Here is an 18,880-nt window from a genome sequence, read left to right on the forward strand (position 1 = left end):
GCTCTATCCAGTTTCACTTTTAGTCACACAAACTCCCCATTGGTCTTTTGGTAGTCCTCAGACTGCCCCTCCTACTGGTCATTCATCAATCCATATATATATATATTGTGTGTGTGTGTGTGTGTGTGTGTGTGTGTGTGTGTGTGTGTGTGTGTGTGTGTGTGTGTGTGTGTGTGTGTGTGTGTGTGTGTGTGTGTGTGTGTGTGTGTGTGTTTGAGATCCTCTATGTGGTTGAATGTGATTCCTTTTATGAAATGTTTATTTTGTTTTGTTTATTGTGCTGAATTATATTGTTTTATACACGCGTGTATGTTGTTTTATAATTGAAATGCGTGTGTGTTTTGAGACCTACCTTAAATATCTTCTCTTGTCCTAAAGATGATCTGTAGATGTTCAAACGGTCCGCTAACTGAGTAGACATGGCCGCTCCACTTCTAGCGCCTAAGCAACTTTGCGATATTTCGTTTTTTTGTGTGTTATTTCTTACATTATTAGCCCAGATCGTTTTTTTTTATTTTTTATATATATTATTACAATACAGCCGGAAATAAGTTTTGGATATCAGAGCGGTGGTAATTCACCGGTATTTCGACCAGAAATACAACTTTCCGGAATTCGATCCTTTGTTCGTACACCCCCCCCCCCCCAAGACTCTGCCGAGAAGAGGTATTCAGAGTGGACTTTTAGTCCGAGTAAGGAGGCATGCACACCATCCACCACTTACAAGTACATTACTCGCTAATGTTCAGTCACTGGACAATAAAGTAGACGAGCTCAGGGCGAGGATCTTCTTCAAGAGAGACATTCAGGGACTGTAACATACTCTATTTCACAGAATCCTGGCTCTCTCCAAATATACTGTCCCTGTCCATACAGCCAGCTGGATTCACAACACATCGCGCAGACAGAAATAAAGAACTCTCCAGGAAGAAAAAAAGGCAGAGGTGTATGTTTCATGATTAACTACTCATGGTGTGATTGTGGTAATGTACAGGAACTCAAGTCCTCCCTTCCTATAGGCAGAAACTTAAACAGGAAGTACCCATGCTAAGGTCTATTCAACGCTGGTCTGACCAATCGGAATCCATGCTTCAAGATTGTTTTGGCCATGTGGACTGGGAAATGTTCCGGGTTGGCTCTGGGATTAACATCGACATATACACTCGCACGGTGACTGAGTTCAACAGGAAGTGTATAGGAGATGGCAGCATTCGTACAAAACCGAAAAGCGAGAACCACCTCATTTAACCATGGAAAGGTGACTGGCAATATGGTTGTATACAAACAGTCCAGTTATTCCCTCCGTAAGGCAATCAAACAGGCAAAACATCAGTACAGAGACAAAGTGGAGTCGCAATTCATTGGCTCAGACATGAGACGTATGTGACAGGGACTCCAGACAATCACGGGTTACAAAGGGAAAACCAGCCACGCCACGGACACTGACGTCTTGCTCCTGCAAAACACCAGTCTCAACGTCAACAGTGAAGAGGCGACTCCGGGACGCTGGCCTTCCATGAACATCTGCTGATTGGCTCTCCTCTCTGCAGCTTTGGCAACGTGTCTATGCTAAGTCCTCCTGTGGATCTGCCTTTTTACTGAAGTTGCTGGGAAATGACTGACAACACAGCTCTTAGCTCCCTTAGTAGATGCCTACTGGAGAACTTGTTTTGTATTGCTTTTAATCTTTTTAATGAATTTATCTTATTAACACTGTTCTAGCTAGGTATTTGTGTAGGTAGCTATCAAGTAAACGCAAAGCCATATCTCAGACGGGCCAATAAAAAGAAAAGTTTAAGATGGGCAAAAAAACACAGACACTGGACAGAGGAACTCTGCCAAGAAAGCCAGCATCCTGGAGTCGCTCTTCACTGTTGACATTGAGATTGGTGTTTTGCGGGTACTATTTAATGAAGCTGCCAGTTGAGGACTTGTGAGGCGTCTGTTTCTCAAACTAGACACTCTAATGTACTTGTCCTCTTGCTCAGTTGTGCAGCAGGGCCACTCCTCTTTCTATTCTGGTTAGAGACAGTTTGCGCTTTTCTGTGAAGGGAGTAGAACACGGCATTGTACAAGATCGTACTTTTCTTGGCAATTTCTTGCATGGAATAATAGCCTTCATTTCTCAGAACAAGAATAGACTGACAAGTTTCAGAAGAAAGGTCTTTGTATTTTTTGGCCATTTTGAGCCTGTAATCGAAACCACAAATGCTGATGCTCCAGATACTCAACTAGTCTAAAGAAGGCCAGTTGTAATTGCTTCAATAATCAGCACAACTGTTTTCAGCTGTGCTAGCATAATTGCAAAATTGCAAAATTATTTTCTAATGATCAATTAGCCTTTTAAAATGATAAACTTGGATTAGCTAACACAACGTGCCATTGGAACACAGGAGTGATGGTTGCCGATAATTGGCCTCTGTACGCCTAATGTAGATATTCCATAAAAAAAACATTCCATTTCCATCTACAGTTATATTAAAATCAGCCGTTACCAGCTACAATAGTCATTTACAACATTAATAATGTCTACACTGTATTTCCGATTAATTTGATGTTATTTTAATGGACAAAAAAATGTGCTTTTCTTTCTAAAACAAGTACATTTCTATGTGACTCTGTCACGCCCTGACCTTAGAGATCCTGTTTATGTCTCTATTTTGGTTTGGTCAGGGTGTGATTTGGGTATTCTAGGTTCTATTATTTGTATTTCTATGTTTTGGCCGGGTAGGGTTCTCAATCAGGGACAGCTGTCTATCGTTGTCTCTGATTGGGAACCATACTTAGGTAGCCCTTTTTCCCACTTGTCTTTGTGGGAAGTTGTCTTTGTTTGTTGGCACTATAACCTTTAGCTTCACGGTTGTTTTGGATTGTTTATTGTTTTTGTCGGCGTTATATAAATAAAGGAATATGTACAGATTTTTCAAAGTTGCCACCCTTTGCCTTGATGACAGCTTTGCACACTCTTGGTATTCTCTCAACCAGCTTCATGAGGTAGTCACCTGGAATGCATTTCAATTAACAGGTGTGCCTTTTAAAATTTGTGGAATTTCTTTCCTTCTTAAGTGCGTTTGAGCCAATCAGGTAGGGATGGTATAAAGAAGATATCCCTATTTGGTAAAAGTCCATATATATGTTAATACTACGGACTCCGACACTTCTCGTTATAAAATTATCTATTTTGCCTTTGGGTTTGTGTGTATTGTTGTGTCTTGTTAGATTTTACTGCACTGTTGGGTCTAGGAACACGAGCATTTTGCTACACCCGCAATAACATCTGCTAAATATGCGTATGCGACCAATACATTTTGATTTGATCTTTGTGTGACACTGACTGTGCCCAACAAAATCTCCAATGTACTTGTGTTACTTATCAGTGGTTAACACATAGAAATATAACATAATACAGTGGGTTAACCTCTCTTAGCCTGATATCATGTCAATATGAGGAAGTCAATCTGTACTCTGATTTATTGGAAAAAAGATACACTGATTACAACCTAGGGTAAAATGATTATCCTTGTTTCCAATGTGGCCCCCTTTTTTACCTTTATTTAACTAGGCAAGTCAGTTAAGAACAAATTCTTATTTTTAATGACGGCCTAGGAACAGTGGGTTAACTGCCTGTTCAGGGGCAAAACGACAGATTTTGTACCTTGTCAGCTCGGGGATTTGAACTCGCAAACGTTCGGTTACTAGTCCAATGCTCTAACCACTAGGCTACACTGCCGCCCCTTTGTCCGTGGGGTCGTGCTCTTCGCTGAACCCGCTGTGGTCGTCGATGGCTCAGTGCAACGCTGCTGCCTTCCTGCCTGAGACCTAGAAGTACTGTGGCCCTGGATTCATGGGATCAGTGGTATTGACGGTTCTTCTGCATTGTTACGGCAATGAGGGTTGTGAGTTCCTGCCCTGGTTGGAATGGAATTTCCACATCAGCACAGGAACGCATCAATGTCTGTGTGAAACTATAGAGCTTTCATATAAAATGCCGGTAACAATAAATTATCAGAAAATGACCTTATCGCATGAAGTATCTGCAAATATTTGCTCTTTAGCAGGGTATTGCAGGATTTAAAGGGGAAATCTGTAATTATGTCATCCATTATTTGACTATTAAATGAATAGTATACCCATTGATTCTTGAGGAATATATCATTTATATACGCCACATGAGCTTAGTTCAACTGTCGTACCCCAAAATCAGATCCCCAAAATGTAATCTTGTTTTAATTATAAACAAACCCTGTATAACTTTAAAACATGGTTACAACTCTAATTTTTGATCTCATGGATGGTCAGTTCTTCCATCCAGAACTCTGTATAGAAATATGAGAGTGGCCCCATCCCTCAGCTGTTTGTGCCAAATTAAGAGGCAGGGTGAACGTTTTGTTGATTTTTAGAATTGTAAATTGTCCCTTTAAGTGTTACGAGAGTCAGTAAAACCGCAGGTTACTCTCTAACAGAGTTAGGTTTCATTTTCTCCTCAGTGTTTCTTGGAAGTGGAAGTGGTTTCTCTACTACTGGAATGATTTGGGTTCTTCCCCAGACTCCAGGATGTGACACTTTTGATAGGATAAGCTGAAGCAGAAGGACGTCCATTGCGAACAGAGTTTGGCACATTCCCAGACAGTGTCGGGAAATGACTGCAGGTGTCCAGGCTGTATGTCATATGTTGGAGGGATTGAGCATAAGGAAACCGCACAGTGTCTAAGTCATTGGCTCTTTATCAATTAATCTTTCTGCAATCCCTTGCATCATCTCTCCTCGCGTCCTTCTAGAAACAGAGAGAGGGAGGGGGGGGGCTTGGACTTTCTCTTCCAATGTGGTTGAGAGAAAAGCGAGGAGATAGGATGTGTGGGTAACCACAGGAAAATGTATTGAGAAAGAGTCATGGTGTCGCGGTCACAGCATCTCCCTAGTGCACCCTGGGTAACACGACAGGATGGAGGACCTTTGACCTAGGCCTCTTGGGGTCATTTCCCTAGATTTACTTGAAATGAAGTGTGTGCGTGTGTTCGTTCTAGGGGCAGCAACATGCTCCTGCCTCATGTAGCTGCCCCTGGGGTAGTTACTATAGCAGATACTACTGATTCTGCTGCCCCTGGGGTAGTTACTATAGCAGATACTACTGATTCTGCTGCCCCTGGGGTAATTACTATAGCAGATACTACTGATTCTGCTGCCCCTGGGGTAGTTACTATAGCAGATACTACTGATTCTGCTGCCCCTGGGGTAGTTACTATAGCAGATACTACTGATTCTGCTGCCCCTGGGGTAGTTACTATAGCAGATACTACTGATTCTGCTGCCCCTGGGGTAGTTACTATAGCAGATACTACTGATGCTGCTGCCCCTGGGGTAGTTACTATAGCAGATACTACTGATTCTGCTGCCCCTGGGGTAGTTACTATAGCAGATACTACTGATTCTGCTGCCCCTGGGGTAATTACTATAGCAGATACTACTGATTCTACTCCCCTGAGGTAGTTACTATAGCAGATACTACTGATTCTGCTGCCCCTGGGGTAGTTACTATAGCAGATACTACTGATTCTACTCCCCCTGAGGTAATTACTATAGCAGATACTACTGATTCTACTCCCCTGAGGTAATTACTATAGCAGATACTACTGATTCTACTCCCCCTGAGGTAATTACTATAGCAGATACTACTGATTCTGCTGCCCCTGGGGTAATTACTATAGCAGATACTACTGATTCTGCTGCCCCTGGGGTAGTTACTATAGCAGATACTACTGATTCTACTGCCCCTGGGGTAATTACTATAGCAGATACTACTGATTCTACTGCCCCTGGGGTAGTTACTATAGCAGATACTACTGATTCTACTGCCCCTGGGGTAATTACTATAGCAGATACTACTGATTCTACTGCCCCTGGGGTAATTACTATAGCAGATACTACTGATTCTACTCCCCCTGAGGTAATTACTATAGCAGATACTACTGATTCTGCTGCCCCTGGGGTAATTACTATAGCAGATACTACTGATTCTACTGCCCCTGGGGTAATTACTATAGCAGATACTACTGATTCTACTGCCCCTGGGGTAGTTACTATAGCAGATACTACTGATTCTACTCCCCCTGAGGTAATTACTATAGCAGATACTACTGATTCTGCTGCCCCTGGGGTAATTACTATAGCAGATACTACTGATTCTACTGCCCCTGGGGTAATTACTATAGCAGATACTACTGATTCTGCTACTACTGATACTACTGATTCAGGGTAGCCTCGTGGTTAGAGCGTTGGACTAGTAACCGAAAGGCTGCTAGTTCAAATCCCCAAGCTGACAAGGTACAAATCTATTGTTCTGCCCCTGAACAGGCAGTTAACCCACTGTTCCTAGGCCATCATTGTAAATAAGAATTTGTTCTTAACTGACTTGCCTGTTTAAATAAAGGAGAAATAAAATAAGAAATTCCTACATTTAACACCTTATAGATGTGGAACATAAAGGATAAACGGTACCAGAAGTACTTTTTTCATGTTTGCCTCTTTTAAAATGGTTTATAATGTTTCTAGTAAACCATATGAAGATTCAAATACCAAGTTAAACAACGTTTTAAAAATAGTTTGTTTGGTCTTATTGGACAATATGTCAGGATAGACTGTGTGATAAATTATTAAAATGTGTCATGATTGTCCCAATAAAGTTGGACAATTCAAACATTTTGGTTAGAATCATGTCTCAGAGAACAAACATTTTACAGAAAACTATATTTTATTGGAAATATTCATTTGAAATATACATTTTCATGACAGCTGACATTCACGTCAACATTTTCTCTAATCCACCCACCAAACCATATTAACAAATTGTACAATTTGAATATAACATTTTACAAAACCAATCTAACACATCTCTAAATATATTGATGGGAAATGGTTTTGCTATGATATGAATTTACAGTATGCAATATTCACAAGGGTTTCTTGTACAGTATTTTGTAAAAACGATTTGGTCTACTACAGTCTCTAGGACGACTCTTCAGTTAAAAAAGGTTTAAATAAATGTCTCCTCCACTCCTCCACGTCTCCTCTCCTGGTCTTACTCTGCTGTGGTCATCATGTGAGGGACCTCCACTCCTCCACGTCTCCTCTCCTGGTCTTACTCTGCTGTGGTCATCATATGAGGGACCTCCACGCCTCCACGTCTCCTCTCCTGGTCTTACTCTGCTGTGGTCATCATATGAGGGACACAGGCACCAGAGAGGACAGATATTAAAATAGAGAATCTTGAAATGTTGAGTTGTGAGTGAAAAAAACCCACTGCAGCAGATTCCTTTTAATTAAACATAATTTTAAAAAATATATATATATATATAAGAAAACAAAAAATAAATACATATATGCAGTTTAGCCAAACTATGAGCCCTAAATGAAGAGAGACAAGCACAGGAAAGTAGGATATTATTTCATTTGTTACGTGTGTGAACATAGAGTAACAGCTAACCTCCTTTACTCCTGAGGTGAGTGTGCTCTCCGGGGGGAGATGGTTCGCTCCAGACGTTTCACGTAGTCTGCCACCCACTTGCTCTCTGCGGGATGGGGCGAGCACAGTCTCGCCCCTGTCTTGGTGATAAACCTGGAGGGATACGATTTACAAATAGATCCGTATCAAAGATAATCATCAATATCCACAACAGTATCAGACAGGCGATTGCCAAAAAGTGCTCCAGGCACCACCTAGTGAGATCAGTGAGCCACTGATGGGGAGCAGAATCTGGCAGGCCTCCAAACTGCCTCGGAGTGTAAGACAAGACCTGAAACTAGCCTTTAAGTAATGTGGTTTCTAAAACTAGGGATTGTAATACACTTGGAATTGTGCTCTTGTGTGCTTATAACATGTGTCATATCATGTTTATAACAGTTCTATTCAGCCTGAAAATACAATGAGATGCTAAGTAGCCTACATATAGTGGGAGAGATGCTTAGTAGCCTACAGATAGTGGGAGAGATGCTAAGTAGCCTACATATAGTGGAAGAGATGCTAAGTAGTCTACATATAGAAGGGAGAGATGCTAAGTAGCCTACATATAGTGGAAGATACGCTAAGTAGCCTACATATAGTGGAAGAGATGCTAAGTAGACTACATATAGAAGGGAGAGATGCTAAGTAGCCTACATATAGGGAAGAGATACTAAGTAGCCTACATATAGAAGGTAGAGATGCTAAGTAGACTACATATAGAAGGGAGAAATGCTAAGTAGCCTACATATAGTGGGAGAGATGCTAAGTAGCCTACATATAGAAGGGAGAGATGCTAAGTAGCCTACATATATTGGGTGAGATGCTAAGTAGCCTACATATAGTGGAAGATACGCTAAGTAGCCTACATATAGTGGAAGATACGCTAAGTAGCCTACATATAATGGAAGAGATGCTAAGTAGCCTACATATAGTGGAAGAGATGCTAAGTAGCCTACATATAGAAGGGAGAGATGCTAAGTAGCCTACATATATTGGGTGAGATGCTAAGTAGCCTACATATAGTGGAAGATACGCTAAGTAGCCTACATATAATGGAAGAGATGCTAAGTAGCCTACATATAGGAGAAGAGATGCTAAGTAGCCTGCATATAGTGGAAGAGATGCTAAGTAACCTACATATAGTGGGTGAGATGCTAAGTAGCCTACATATAGTGGGTGAGATGCTAAGTAGCCTACATATAGTGGAAGAGATGCTAAGTAGCCTACATATAGTGGGAGAGAAGTAATTTGTCTTAGAAAGGAAAACACTCACACAGTGGCATCGATGTCACAGCCTCTGTCTGTAGTCTGCAGCAGGTAGGAGACCATCTTAAAGTGGCGAGGGAAACGGATGTCAGTGGTTGACAGACAGCAGTCCACGGGTACCTCTGAGAATGCTGCAGGAGAGAGAGACAGAGAGAGAAGGGGGTGAGAATTGTCAAAGAAGAGATAGAGGATGAAAAGAACATGGCCCGAGAGAGAGGGAGAGAGAGACGGAGAGAGAGAGAGACGGAGAGAGAGAGAGACAGAGAGAGAGAGAGACAGAGAGAGAGAGAGACAGAGACAGAGAGAGAGAGAGAGACAGAGAGACAGAGAGAGAGAGACAGAGAGAGAGAGTGAGACAGAGAGAGAGAGCGAGAGAGAGAGAACTAGAGAGAGAGAGAGAGAGAGAGAGAGAGAGAGAGAGGCCAATATGAGTGATCCAGGTTCTACTTGTGTAACTACCCCAGGCTGGTGCAACTTTCTAAGTCAATCACTGCAGAGGAATGTTTCCTGAGGACTCTTCTGTCCGTGTGTGTGTGTGTGTGTGTGTGTGTGTGTGTGTGTGTGTGTGTGTGTGTGTGTGTGTGTGTGTGTGTGTGTGTGTGTGTGTGTGTGTGTGTGTGTGTGTGTGTGTGTGTGTGTGTGTGTGTGTGTGTGTGTGTGTGTGTGTGTGTGTCTTTTACCTGCTGCATAGCCCAAGCAGATTGTTGCAATGAAGAGAAGAGCTGCCATATTACTGCTTTGAGCGTTGTGCTTCAGAGAGTCTGAGGATGACAGAGAGTCTGAGGATGACAGAGAGAGAGAGTCTGAGGATGACAGAGAGAGAGTGTCTGAGGATGACAGAGAGTCTGAGGATGACAGAGAGTGGGAGAATGCTGAGAGGTACAGGTGTATTTATACACCTGACTGTCTCTTTCTCTTTCACTATGACTTGGAACAAAGTGAAAGACTCCGCCTTAGTCCCGTAAATTCACCTTAATCTTTATATTTTTATCCCTCCCTCCCTCCCTCCCTCCCTCCCTCCCTCCCTCCCTCCCTCCCTCCCTCTCCTACTCTCTCCCTCCCTCCCTCCCTCCCTCCCTCCCTCCCTCCCTCCCTCCCTCCCTCCCTCCCTCCCTCCCTCCCTCCCTCCCTCTCTCCTACTCTCTCTCTCCCTCACTCCCTCCCTCCCTCCCTCCCCCTCTCTCTCCTACTCCCTCCCTCCCCCCCCTCTCCCTCTCTCTACTCTCTCTCTCCCTCCCTCCCTCCTTTATCTCTCTCTCCCTCCAGCTCTCTCTCCCTCCTTCTCTCCCTCTCTCCATCTCTCTCTCCCTCCTTCTTTCTCTCTCTCCCTCCTTCTCTCTCTCCCTCCTTCTCTCCCTCTCTCCCTCTCTCTCACTCTGCCTCCTTCCTTCCCTCTCTCTCCTTATTTCACTCTGTCTCCCTCAAATCTTCCTTCTCTGTCTTTATCTCTATTTCCTTGTCTGTCAATCAATCGCCCACCTCTGTAACGGTGGCAGAACATTGGAGCTTACGGTATCTGTTTTTTTCTTATCAAATGAGATGTTCAATTATCCATGCAAGGTTGTGTGTGCACGTGTGTGCCCTCGGGCTGTTTATCTACAAATGCCGGTCATTGAAGATAGAGGTCTGTCTTTCTACTACTGAAACTCCCCCGGTCGGTTGAATTCAGAGGAACAGAGAGGGAAGTGGACAAGTGACGCAACATTCCAACGAAGAGTGTGGGACAAAATAAATTTGCAGTAGGACATTCCTGTCAGTAGCTTTGTTTGGCATACATTTTAAGTGAAATATCTGAGTCTCAGGACAATTCTGTTAATGTGGAATGGCCCGTGTGAGAGCTATGAGAGCCTTAACAGTAATAGTGTCAACATGCTTTGAACATACTGGAAAACCCCTCCATAGTATCAGGAAGTTACAAGACAGCTGTTCATCGCAGGGTCAAGTGCACGGCGGTCATTGGCTGGGAGACCTTGTAGTCCACAGGAATAGTCAGTCAAAGATGAAGAAATGTACCAAGATAACTTTCTCTCACTTCCTTATCTCTTAAGACTCACAACATGTCATTTTAGTGGACACTAAAGATTGGAAAGCTGCCGCGGTCATCCCCCATGGGGCATGTTCAGCACAGGAACATGGGGCATGTTAAGGTGGCAGGGTAGCCTAGTGGTTAGAGTGTAGAGGTGGCAGGGTAGCCTAGTGGTTAGAGTGTAGAGGTGGCAGGGTAGCCTAGTGGTTAGAGTGTAGAGGTGGCAGGGTAGCCTAGTGGTTAGAGTGTAGAGGTGGCAGGGTAGCCTAGTGGTTAGAGTGTAGAGGTGGCAGGGTAGCCTAGTGGTTAGAGTGTAGAGGCGGCAGGGTAGCCTAGTGGTTAGAGTGTAGAGGTGGCAGGGTAGCCTAGTCGTTAGAGTGTAGAGGTGGCAGGGTAGCCTAGTGGTTAGAGTGTAGAGGTGGCAGGGTAGCCTAGTGGTTAGAGCATTGGACTAGTAACCGGTAGGTTGCATGTTCAAATCCCCGAGCTGACAAGGTACGACTCTGTCGTTCTGCCCCTGAACAGGCAATTAACCCACTGTTCCAAGGCCGTCATTGAAAATAAGAATTTGTTCTTAACTGACTTGCCTGGTTAAATAAAGGTTAAGTAAATAAATAAATAAAAAAAACAGGCAGAGACTAAACAAAAGGACAAGATAAATAATAAACCCTGCCATAGCCATGAGGATTTTTGAAGCTTCACGCGAGAATGACAAACGAATACAGTGATGTCTGATCTAAATTGTAGACAGGTTGTAACAGCTTTGACACGTGAAGTGAGATGGTAGAACACAGACAGTGATGTTGCTGAATGATCTGCTGGTTATGAACCATAGTGAACATAACTTTAGACAGGAAGTCGGGATTGCGTTAAGTATAAACATTTGGGTGTAGTGGTGTAGTGGTGAAGGTGGTGAGGTTTAATTACTGTATGTACACACACACACACGCACACGCACACACACACACACACACACAAACACACAAACACAAACACACACAAACAAACACAAACACTCAAAGCAGAATTGGTCACAGCTTTCACATGGTTCTTCATTAGAGGTTCTTGGGAGGATGGGGGGGGGGGGGTCGAGGTGAGTAGAGGGAATTATTTAAGATACTCTTTGAAGAGTTTTCAGGTGCTTTTTGAAGATGGGCTGTGACACTGCTGTCCTAGGAGGGATGTATATGTAGAGGATACAGCCTTCCTGAGACCAGGTACTGTTGCTCTGGGCTTTTCTAGGTCAGTGGTATTGACAGTGATTCTTGTTATGGTGCTCCTCTCTGGGCAGAATTGCCACTCTCTCGTATACAGTGCATTGGGGAAAGTATTCAGACCCCTTTACTTTTTCAACATTCAATTGATTGGACATGATTTGTAAAGGCACACAACTGTCTATATAAGGTCCCACAGATGATAGTGCACGTCAGAGAAAAACCCAGCCATGAGGTCGAAAGAATTGTCTGTAGAGCTCCGAGACAGGATTGTGTCGAGGCACAGCTCTGGGGAAGGGTACCAAAACACTTTTTCAGTATTGAAGATCCCTAAGAACACAGTGGCCTTGATCATTCTTAAATGGAAGTAGATTGGAACCACCAAGACTCTTCCTAGAGCTGGGCGCCCGGCCAAACTGAGCAATTGGTCAGGGAGGTGACCATCTCCTCTGTGGAGATGGGAGAAACTTCCAGAAGATAACCATCTCTGCAGCATTCCACCAATCAGGCCTTTATGGTAGAGTGGCCAGACGGAAGCCACTCCTCAGTAAAAGGCCCATGACAGCCTGTTTGGATTTTGCCAAAAGGCACCTAAAGGACTCCAAGAAACAAGATTCTCTGGTCTGATGAAACCAAGATTGAACTCATTGGCATGAATGACAAGCGTCACATCTGGAGGAAACCTGGTAGCATCCCTACTTGCCTGAGCGGCCCCCAGCTTCTCCTTCACCCAAATCCAGATCGCAGATGTTCTGAAAGAGCTGCAAAACCTGGACCCGTACAAATCAGCTGGGCTAGACAATCTGCACCCTCTCTTCCTAAAATTATCCGCTGTCATTGTTGCAACCCCTATTACCAGTCTGTTCGACCTCTCTTTCGTTTCGTCCGAGATCCTTAAAGATTGGAAAGCTGCCACGGTCATTCCCCTCTTCAAAGGGGGTGACACTCTAGACCCAAACTGTTATAGACCTATATCCATCCTGCCCTGCCTTTCCAGAGTCTTTGAAAGCCAAGTTAACAAACAGATCACTGACCATTTTGAATCCCGCCGTACCTTCTCCGCTCTGCAATCTGGTTTCCGAGCTGGTCACGGGTATACCTCAGTCTATCACAGTGCCATCCGTTTTGTTACCAAAGCGCCTTATACCAACAACCACTGCGACCTGTATGCTCTAGTCGGCTGGCCCTCGCTACATATTTGTCGCCAGGCCCACTGGCTCCAGGTCATCTATAAGTCTATGCTAGGTAAAGCTCCGCCTTATCTTAGCTCACTGGTCATGATAACTACACCCATCCATAGCACACACTCCAGCAGGTATATCTCACTGGTCATCCCCAAAGCCAACACCTCCTTTGGCCGCCTTTCCTTACAGTTCTCTGCTGCCAGTAACTGTAATGAATTGCAAAAATCGCTGAAGCTGGAGACTTACATTTCCCTCCCTAACTTTAAACATCAGCTGCCAAAGGTGCTTCAACAAAGTACTGAGTAAAGAGTCTGAATACTTACATAAATGTGATGTTTCCGGGGGGTTTTATACATAAATTTGCAATAATTTCTAGAAACATGTTTTTGCTTTGTCATTATGGGGTTTTGTGTTTAGATTGATGAGGGGGGATATATATATACTAGCATTATATTGTGTATATGTGTGATAAGGTTTAATAGGAATACAGCATATAGTTCTTTATTTTTAAATATCACTTTAAGCTGTTTCACAAGAAACGGGTGTAAATGTAGAATAGAAGTGCACCAAACCTATCCTTGATAAAGATTTTCATTGATAGTGTCTGTCTATCTGTCTGTCTGCTTGTCTGTCTATAAGCCTGCCTGCCTGCCTGTCTGTCTGTCTGCTTGTCTGTCTATAAGCCTGCCTGCCTGCCTGTCTGTCTGTCTGCTTGTCTGTCTATAAGCCTGCCTGCCTGCCTGTCTGTCTGTCTGCCTGTCTGTCTGTCTGTCTGTCTGCTTGTCTGTCTATTGGCCTGCTCACCTGTCTGTCTGTCCTCCTATCTGTCTGTCTGTCTGTCTGTCTGTCTGTCTGTCTGTCTGTCTGTCTGTCTGTCTGTCTGTCTACCTGTCTGTCTGTCTGTCTGTCTGTCTGTCTGTCTGTCTGTCTGCCATCCTATCCACCTACCTGTCTGTCTGTCTGCTTGTCTGTCTATTGGCCTGCTCACCTGTCTGTCTGTTCTCCTATCTGTCTGTCTGTCTGTCCTCCTATCTGTCTGTCTGTCTGTCTGTCTGTCTGTCTGTCTGTCTGTCTGCCATCCTATCCACCTACCTGTCTGTCTGTCTGCTTGTCTGTCTATTGGCCTGCTCACCTGTCTGTCTGTCCTCCTATCTGTCTGTCTGTCTGTCCTCCTATCTGTCTGTCTGTCTGTCTGTCTGTCTGTCTGTCTACCTGTCTGTCTGTCTATCTGTCTGTCTGTCTGTCTGTCTGTCTGCCATCCTATCCACCTACCTGTCTGTCTGTCTGCTTGTCTGTCTATTGGCCTGCTCACCTGTCTGTCTGTCCTCCTATCTGTCTGTCTGTCTGTCCTCCTATCTGTCTGTCTGTCTGTCTGTCTGTCTGTCTGTCTGTCTGTCTGTCTGTCTGTCTGTCTGTCTGTCTGTCTGTCTGTCTGTCTGTCTGTCTGTCTGTCCTCCTGTCTGTCTGTCTGTCTGTCTGTCTGTCTGTCTGTCTGTCTGTCTGTCTGTCTGTCTGTCTGTCTGTCTGTCCTCCTATCTGTCTGTCTGTCTGTCTGTCTGTCTGTCCTCCTATCTGTCTGTCTGTCTGTCTGTCTGTCTGTCAATGTTTTTACCCCCTGTATTGACAGCACATTCACCACATTCAATTTTAATAGGTCACAATCCTGAGCCAAGCCACTTCAAATTCCCCTCTGACTGTTTTATGGTGGGAATCGCTAACTACTTCAGTCTAAAATTATTCTCTAAACAAGGCCAAGGAAAATGTTCATTGTCCTCTTTTATTTAAAACGACAACCATAAACATCCAAAGAAACAAACATCACACGCATGCATGGTCCCAAACACACAGCCAGTCTCTGTGCAGAAATGCCCTCTGGTGGCAATGAGGGCATCATATGGGTCTTGTGTCTTGGTATCTTATCGGTATGCCAGACATGCCCGCTGTTTATGGAAGTAGAGAGTCTTTTATCACCCCTTACTGGCATCAACAGACACAGATACCAGACCTGGTTCAAAAACATGATGTGAAATCTAGAATTAGAATCCATTGCAGTCATTCTGATTCTATGCCTCTCACTGCAACCTCTTTGACCGAGAAAGTGTACTCTCTCTCTCTCTCTCTCTTCTGTAGAATTCTGAGATTGGCTTGATGATGAAATAATGTGTCTAGGACAGTGGTGGGCAACCGGCGGCCTGCGGCAGCCCTTGTTGTTTCGTTTTTAGGAACTCAGTCGGTGTATCAATTTACTCTTGAGTTAGAATAATAAAATATACCATTTCGAAATTTGGCTGTGCATCAAATAAACTGTCACTCAATTTGCCCATGTCAGCTACATGACTAACTTTTTGGAAAAGTTAGTCTAGCGTCAGATATCTAAACTTGTAGCAAGCATGGTCAAATTACTGACTGGGATGGGGCCCATAGATCATCACTTATCATATTAAAAACATTTGCCTCCAACCTATGGCAAAATGTGAAGAATATCAGATCATCAGCAATTGTGACTCAATCAATAGATTTTATTGTCCCAGGAAGGGCCAATTCTTATGCAGCTTAAAATGACACGGCCATTTTGAATGGAATTATTGAGTCTCGGAGGCAGACATGGCTGATGAAGTAAGATGGAGACAGAGGGGTGAAGTCTCTCTGGCGTTTTTATGCAGAAATCACTCTTGTTTTCTATCATTGTTTATGTCTGTTTTTTTTTTACTGGTAGACTTACAGTAAACTGCTGCTCATCATGCTCGGGCTAGTCCCAACCGAGGAATGCTAAGTGGCGGGAAAGAGAAAGTGTCAACTGGAGCCAAACTGTCATCACACCACAAAGCAAACAATTTCTATTGGTGGTCCTAAGTACAGGCTGTTTATATGCCACTGTCATGATAAGAGAAAAAAAACATGTTCAAAAAAATGTATAATATTATTATATTATACTCAACAGAAAGGTTTTGTGTTTGTTGCGCAAGGCTTGTGTATAATGAATCGGATGAGTGATGACACGTTTATGATATCGCTGCAGGGCAACGGAGAAGAGGACTGTTTTGTCTTGTGTAAACCTGTGATCATACAATAGTCAGCACTGGTGGAGAAAGTACCCGATTGTCATACTTGAGTAAAAGTAAAGATACCTTTAAATATAGAAAGTTCCTCAAGTAAAAGTGAGTCACCCAGTAAAATACGACTTGAAGTAAAAGTCTAAAGGTATTTGTTTTTAAATGTACTCAAGTATCAAAAGTAAAAAAGTATTTTAAAATTCCTTATATTAAGCAAAACAGACGGCACCATTTTCTTGTTTTTTTAATATGTACGGATATCCAGGGGCACACTCCAACACTCAGACATGATTTACAAACAAAGCATTTGTGTTCAGTGAGTCCGCCAGATCAGAGGCAATAGATGACCAGGAATGTTCTCTTGATAAGTGTGTGAATTATTCAATTTTCCTGTGCTGCTAAGCATTCAAAATGTAACGAGTACGTTTAGGTGTCAGGGAAAATGTATGGAGTAAAAAAAAAATATTATTTTCTTTAGGAATGTTGGGAAGTAAAAGAAAAAGTTGTCAAAAATAGGACTGAAGTTCAGATACCCCCCAAAAAAGCAACTTAAGTAATACTTGAAAGTATTTTTTTAATTAAGTACTTTATACCACTGCCGCCTTTGAGGTCGGTATTTTTTTGTGACTTGCAAAGGGGCGACATAAAAGTTCATATTTCACACACTGGGTGTGTAACAGTATAACGTTAGACCGTCCCCTCTCCCACATCAACAACAGTCACCCTCGAAGCGTCGTTACCCATCGCTCCACAAAAGCCGCGGCCCTTGCAGAGCAAGGGGAACTACTACTTCAAGGTCTCAGATAAAGTGACGTCACCGATTGAAACGTTATTTAGCGCGCACCGCTAACTAAGCTCGCTGTTTCACATCCGTTACAGGTGCATCCTCATTCGCAACCCTCTCCCAACGTATGCACTGGCGCACTCCCCTCAGACACTTTTGCTTACAACAGGAAAATGCTTGAAATCCATGACAGGCAGTGATAGAGGGGTGTAGAATCTGACACTGCCTGCAACGGGAAAATGCGGTCTCTCCTTCACTGCAGCGGAGGTGAGTAAAACATTTAAACGTGTTAACCCTCGCAAGGCTGCAGGCCCAGACGGCATCCCCAGCCGCGCCCTCAGAGCATGTGCAGACCAGCTGGCTGGTGTGTTTACGGACATATTCAATCAATCCCTATACCAGTCTGCTGTTCCCACATGCTTCAAGAGGGCCACCATCGTTCCTGTTCCCAAGAAAGCTAAGGTAACTGAGCTAAACGACTACCGCCCCGTAGCACTCACTTCCGTCATCATGAAGTGCTTTGAGAGACTAGTCAAGGACAATATCACCTCCACCCTACCTAACACCCTAGACCCACTCCAATTTGCTTACCGCTCAAATAGGTCCACAGACGATGCAATCTCAACCACACTGCACACTGCCCTAACCCAACTGGACAAGAGGAATACCTATGTGAGAATGCTGTTCATCGACTACAGCTCGGCATTCAACACCATAGTACCCTCCAAGCTCGTCATCAAGCTCGAGACCCTGGGTCTCGACCCCGCCCTGTGCAACTGGGTACTGGACTTCCTGACGGGCCACACCCAGGTGGTGAGGGTAGGTAACAACATCTCCTCCCCGCTGATCCTCAAAACTGGGGCCCCACAAGGGTGCGTTCGGAGCCCTCTCCTGTACTCCCTGTTCACCCACGACTGCGTGGCCACGCACGCCTCCAACTCAATCATCAAGTTTGCGGACGACACAACAGTGGTAGGCTTGATTACCAACAACGACGAGACGGCCTACAGGGAGGAGGTGAGGGCCCTCGGAGTGTGGTGTCAGGAAAATAACCTCACACTCAACGTCAACAAAACTAAGGAGATGATTGTGGACTTCAGGAAATAGCAGAGAGAACACCCTCCTATCCACATCGATGGAACAGTTTTAAGTTCCTCGGCATACACATCACAGACAAACTGAATTGGTCCACTCACACAGACAGCATCGTGAAGAAGGCGCAGCAGCGCCTCTTCAACCTCAGGAGGCTGAAGAAATTCGGCTTGTCACCAAAAGCACTCACAAACTTCTACAGATGCACAATCGAGAGCATCCTGGCGGGCTGTATCACCACCTTGTACAGCAACTGCTCCGCCCTCAACCGCAAGGCTCTCCAGAGGGTAGTGAGGTCTGCACAACGCATCACCGGGGGCAAACTACCTGCCCTCCAGGACACCTACACCACCCGATGTTACAGGAAGGCCATAAAGATCATCAAGGACATCAACCACCCGAGCCACTGCCTGTTCACCCCGCTATCATCCAGAAGGCGAGGTCAGTACAGGTGCATCAAAGCTGGGACCGAGAGACTGAAAAACAGCTTCTATCTCAAGGCCATCAGACTGTTAAACAGCCACCACTAACATTGAGTGACACTGACTCAACTCCAGCCACTTTAATAATGGGAATTGATGGGAAATGATGTAAATATATCACTAGCCACTTTAAACAATGCTACCTTATATAATGTTACTTACCCTACATTATTCATCTCATATGCATACGTATATACTGTACTCTATATCATCGACTGCATCCTTATGTAATACATGCATCACTAGCCACTTTAACTATGCCACTTTGTTTACATACTCAT

At 44.0% G+C, this 18,880-nt stretch overlaps 1 protein-coding gene across 2 annotated transcripts; it reads right to left on the minus strand.

The window, feature by feature from the left end:
* Positions 1-6,729: 6,729 nt before the first annotated feature.
* Positions 6,730-9,615, minus strand: ccl19a.2 (chemokine (C-C motif) ligand 19a, tandem duplicate 2). 2 transcript variants are annotated; one of them, XM_064973426.1, is made up of 4 exons: positions 9,445-9,615; positions 8,772-8,895; positions 7,481-7,612; positions 6,730-7,200 (listed from the first exon to the last, which is right to left on the minus strand). In XM_064973426.1, exons 1-3 carry the CDS (start codon positions 9,491-9,493, stop codon positions 7,486-7,488), a joined length of 300 nt encoding a protein of 99 aa, XP_064829498.1. In that variant the 5' UTR covers positions 9,494-9,615; the 3' UTR covers positions 6,730-7,200; positions 7,481-7,485. The 2 variants fall into 2 exon arrangements, with proteins under 2 accessions (XP_064829498.1, XP_064829415.1); XM_064973343.1 differs by having other exon boundaries at positions 6,730-7,203.
* Between the last annotated feature and the right edge of the window lie 9,265 nt (positions 9,616-18,880).

The sequence above is a fragment of the Oncorhynchus masou genome, chromosome 1 (genome assembly GCF_036934945.1).
Source record: "Oncorhynchus masou masou isolate Uvic2021 chromosome 1, UVic_Omas_1.1, whole genome shotgun sequence".
Lineage (NCBI taxonomy): Eukaryota > Metazoa > Chordata > Actinopteri > Salmoniformes > Salmonidae > Oncorhynchus > Oncorhynchus masou.

What these genes read in the sequence shown, in the direction of transcription:
- ccl19a.2 (XM_064973426.1), bottom strand. Translation starts at nt 9,493, where the DNA reads ATGGCAGCTCTTCTCTTCATTGCAACAATCTGCTTGGGCTATGCAGCA. An exon ending in CTGCTTGGGCTATGCAGCAG is followed by an intron (nt 8,896 to 9,444) that starts GTAAAAGACACA and finishes TCTCTCCTGCAG; the next exon opens with CATTCTCAGAGGTACCCGTG. An exon ending in TGTGACATCGATGCCACTGT is followed by an intron (nt 7,613 to 8,771) that starts GTGAGTGTTTTC and finishes GTATCCCTCCAG; the next exon opens with GTTTATCACCAAGACAGGGG.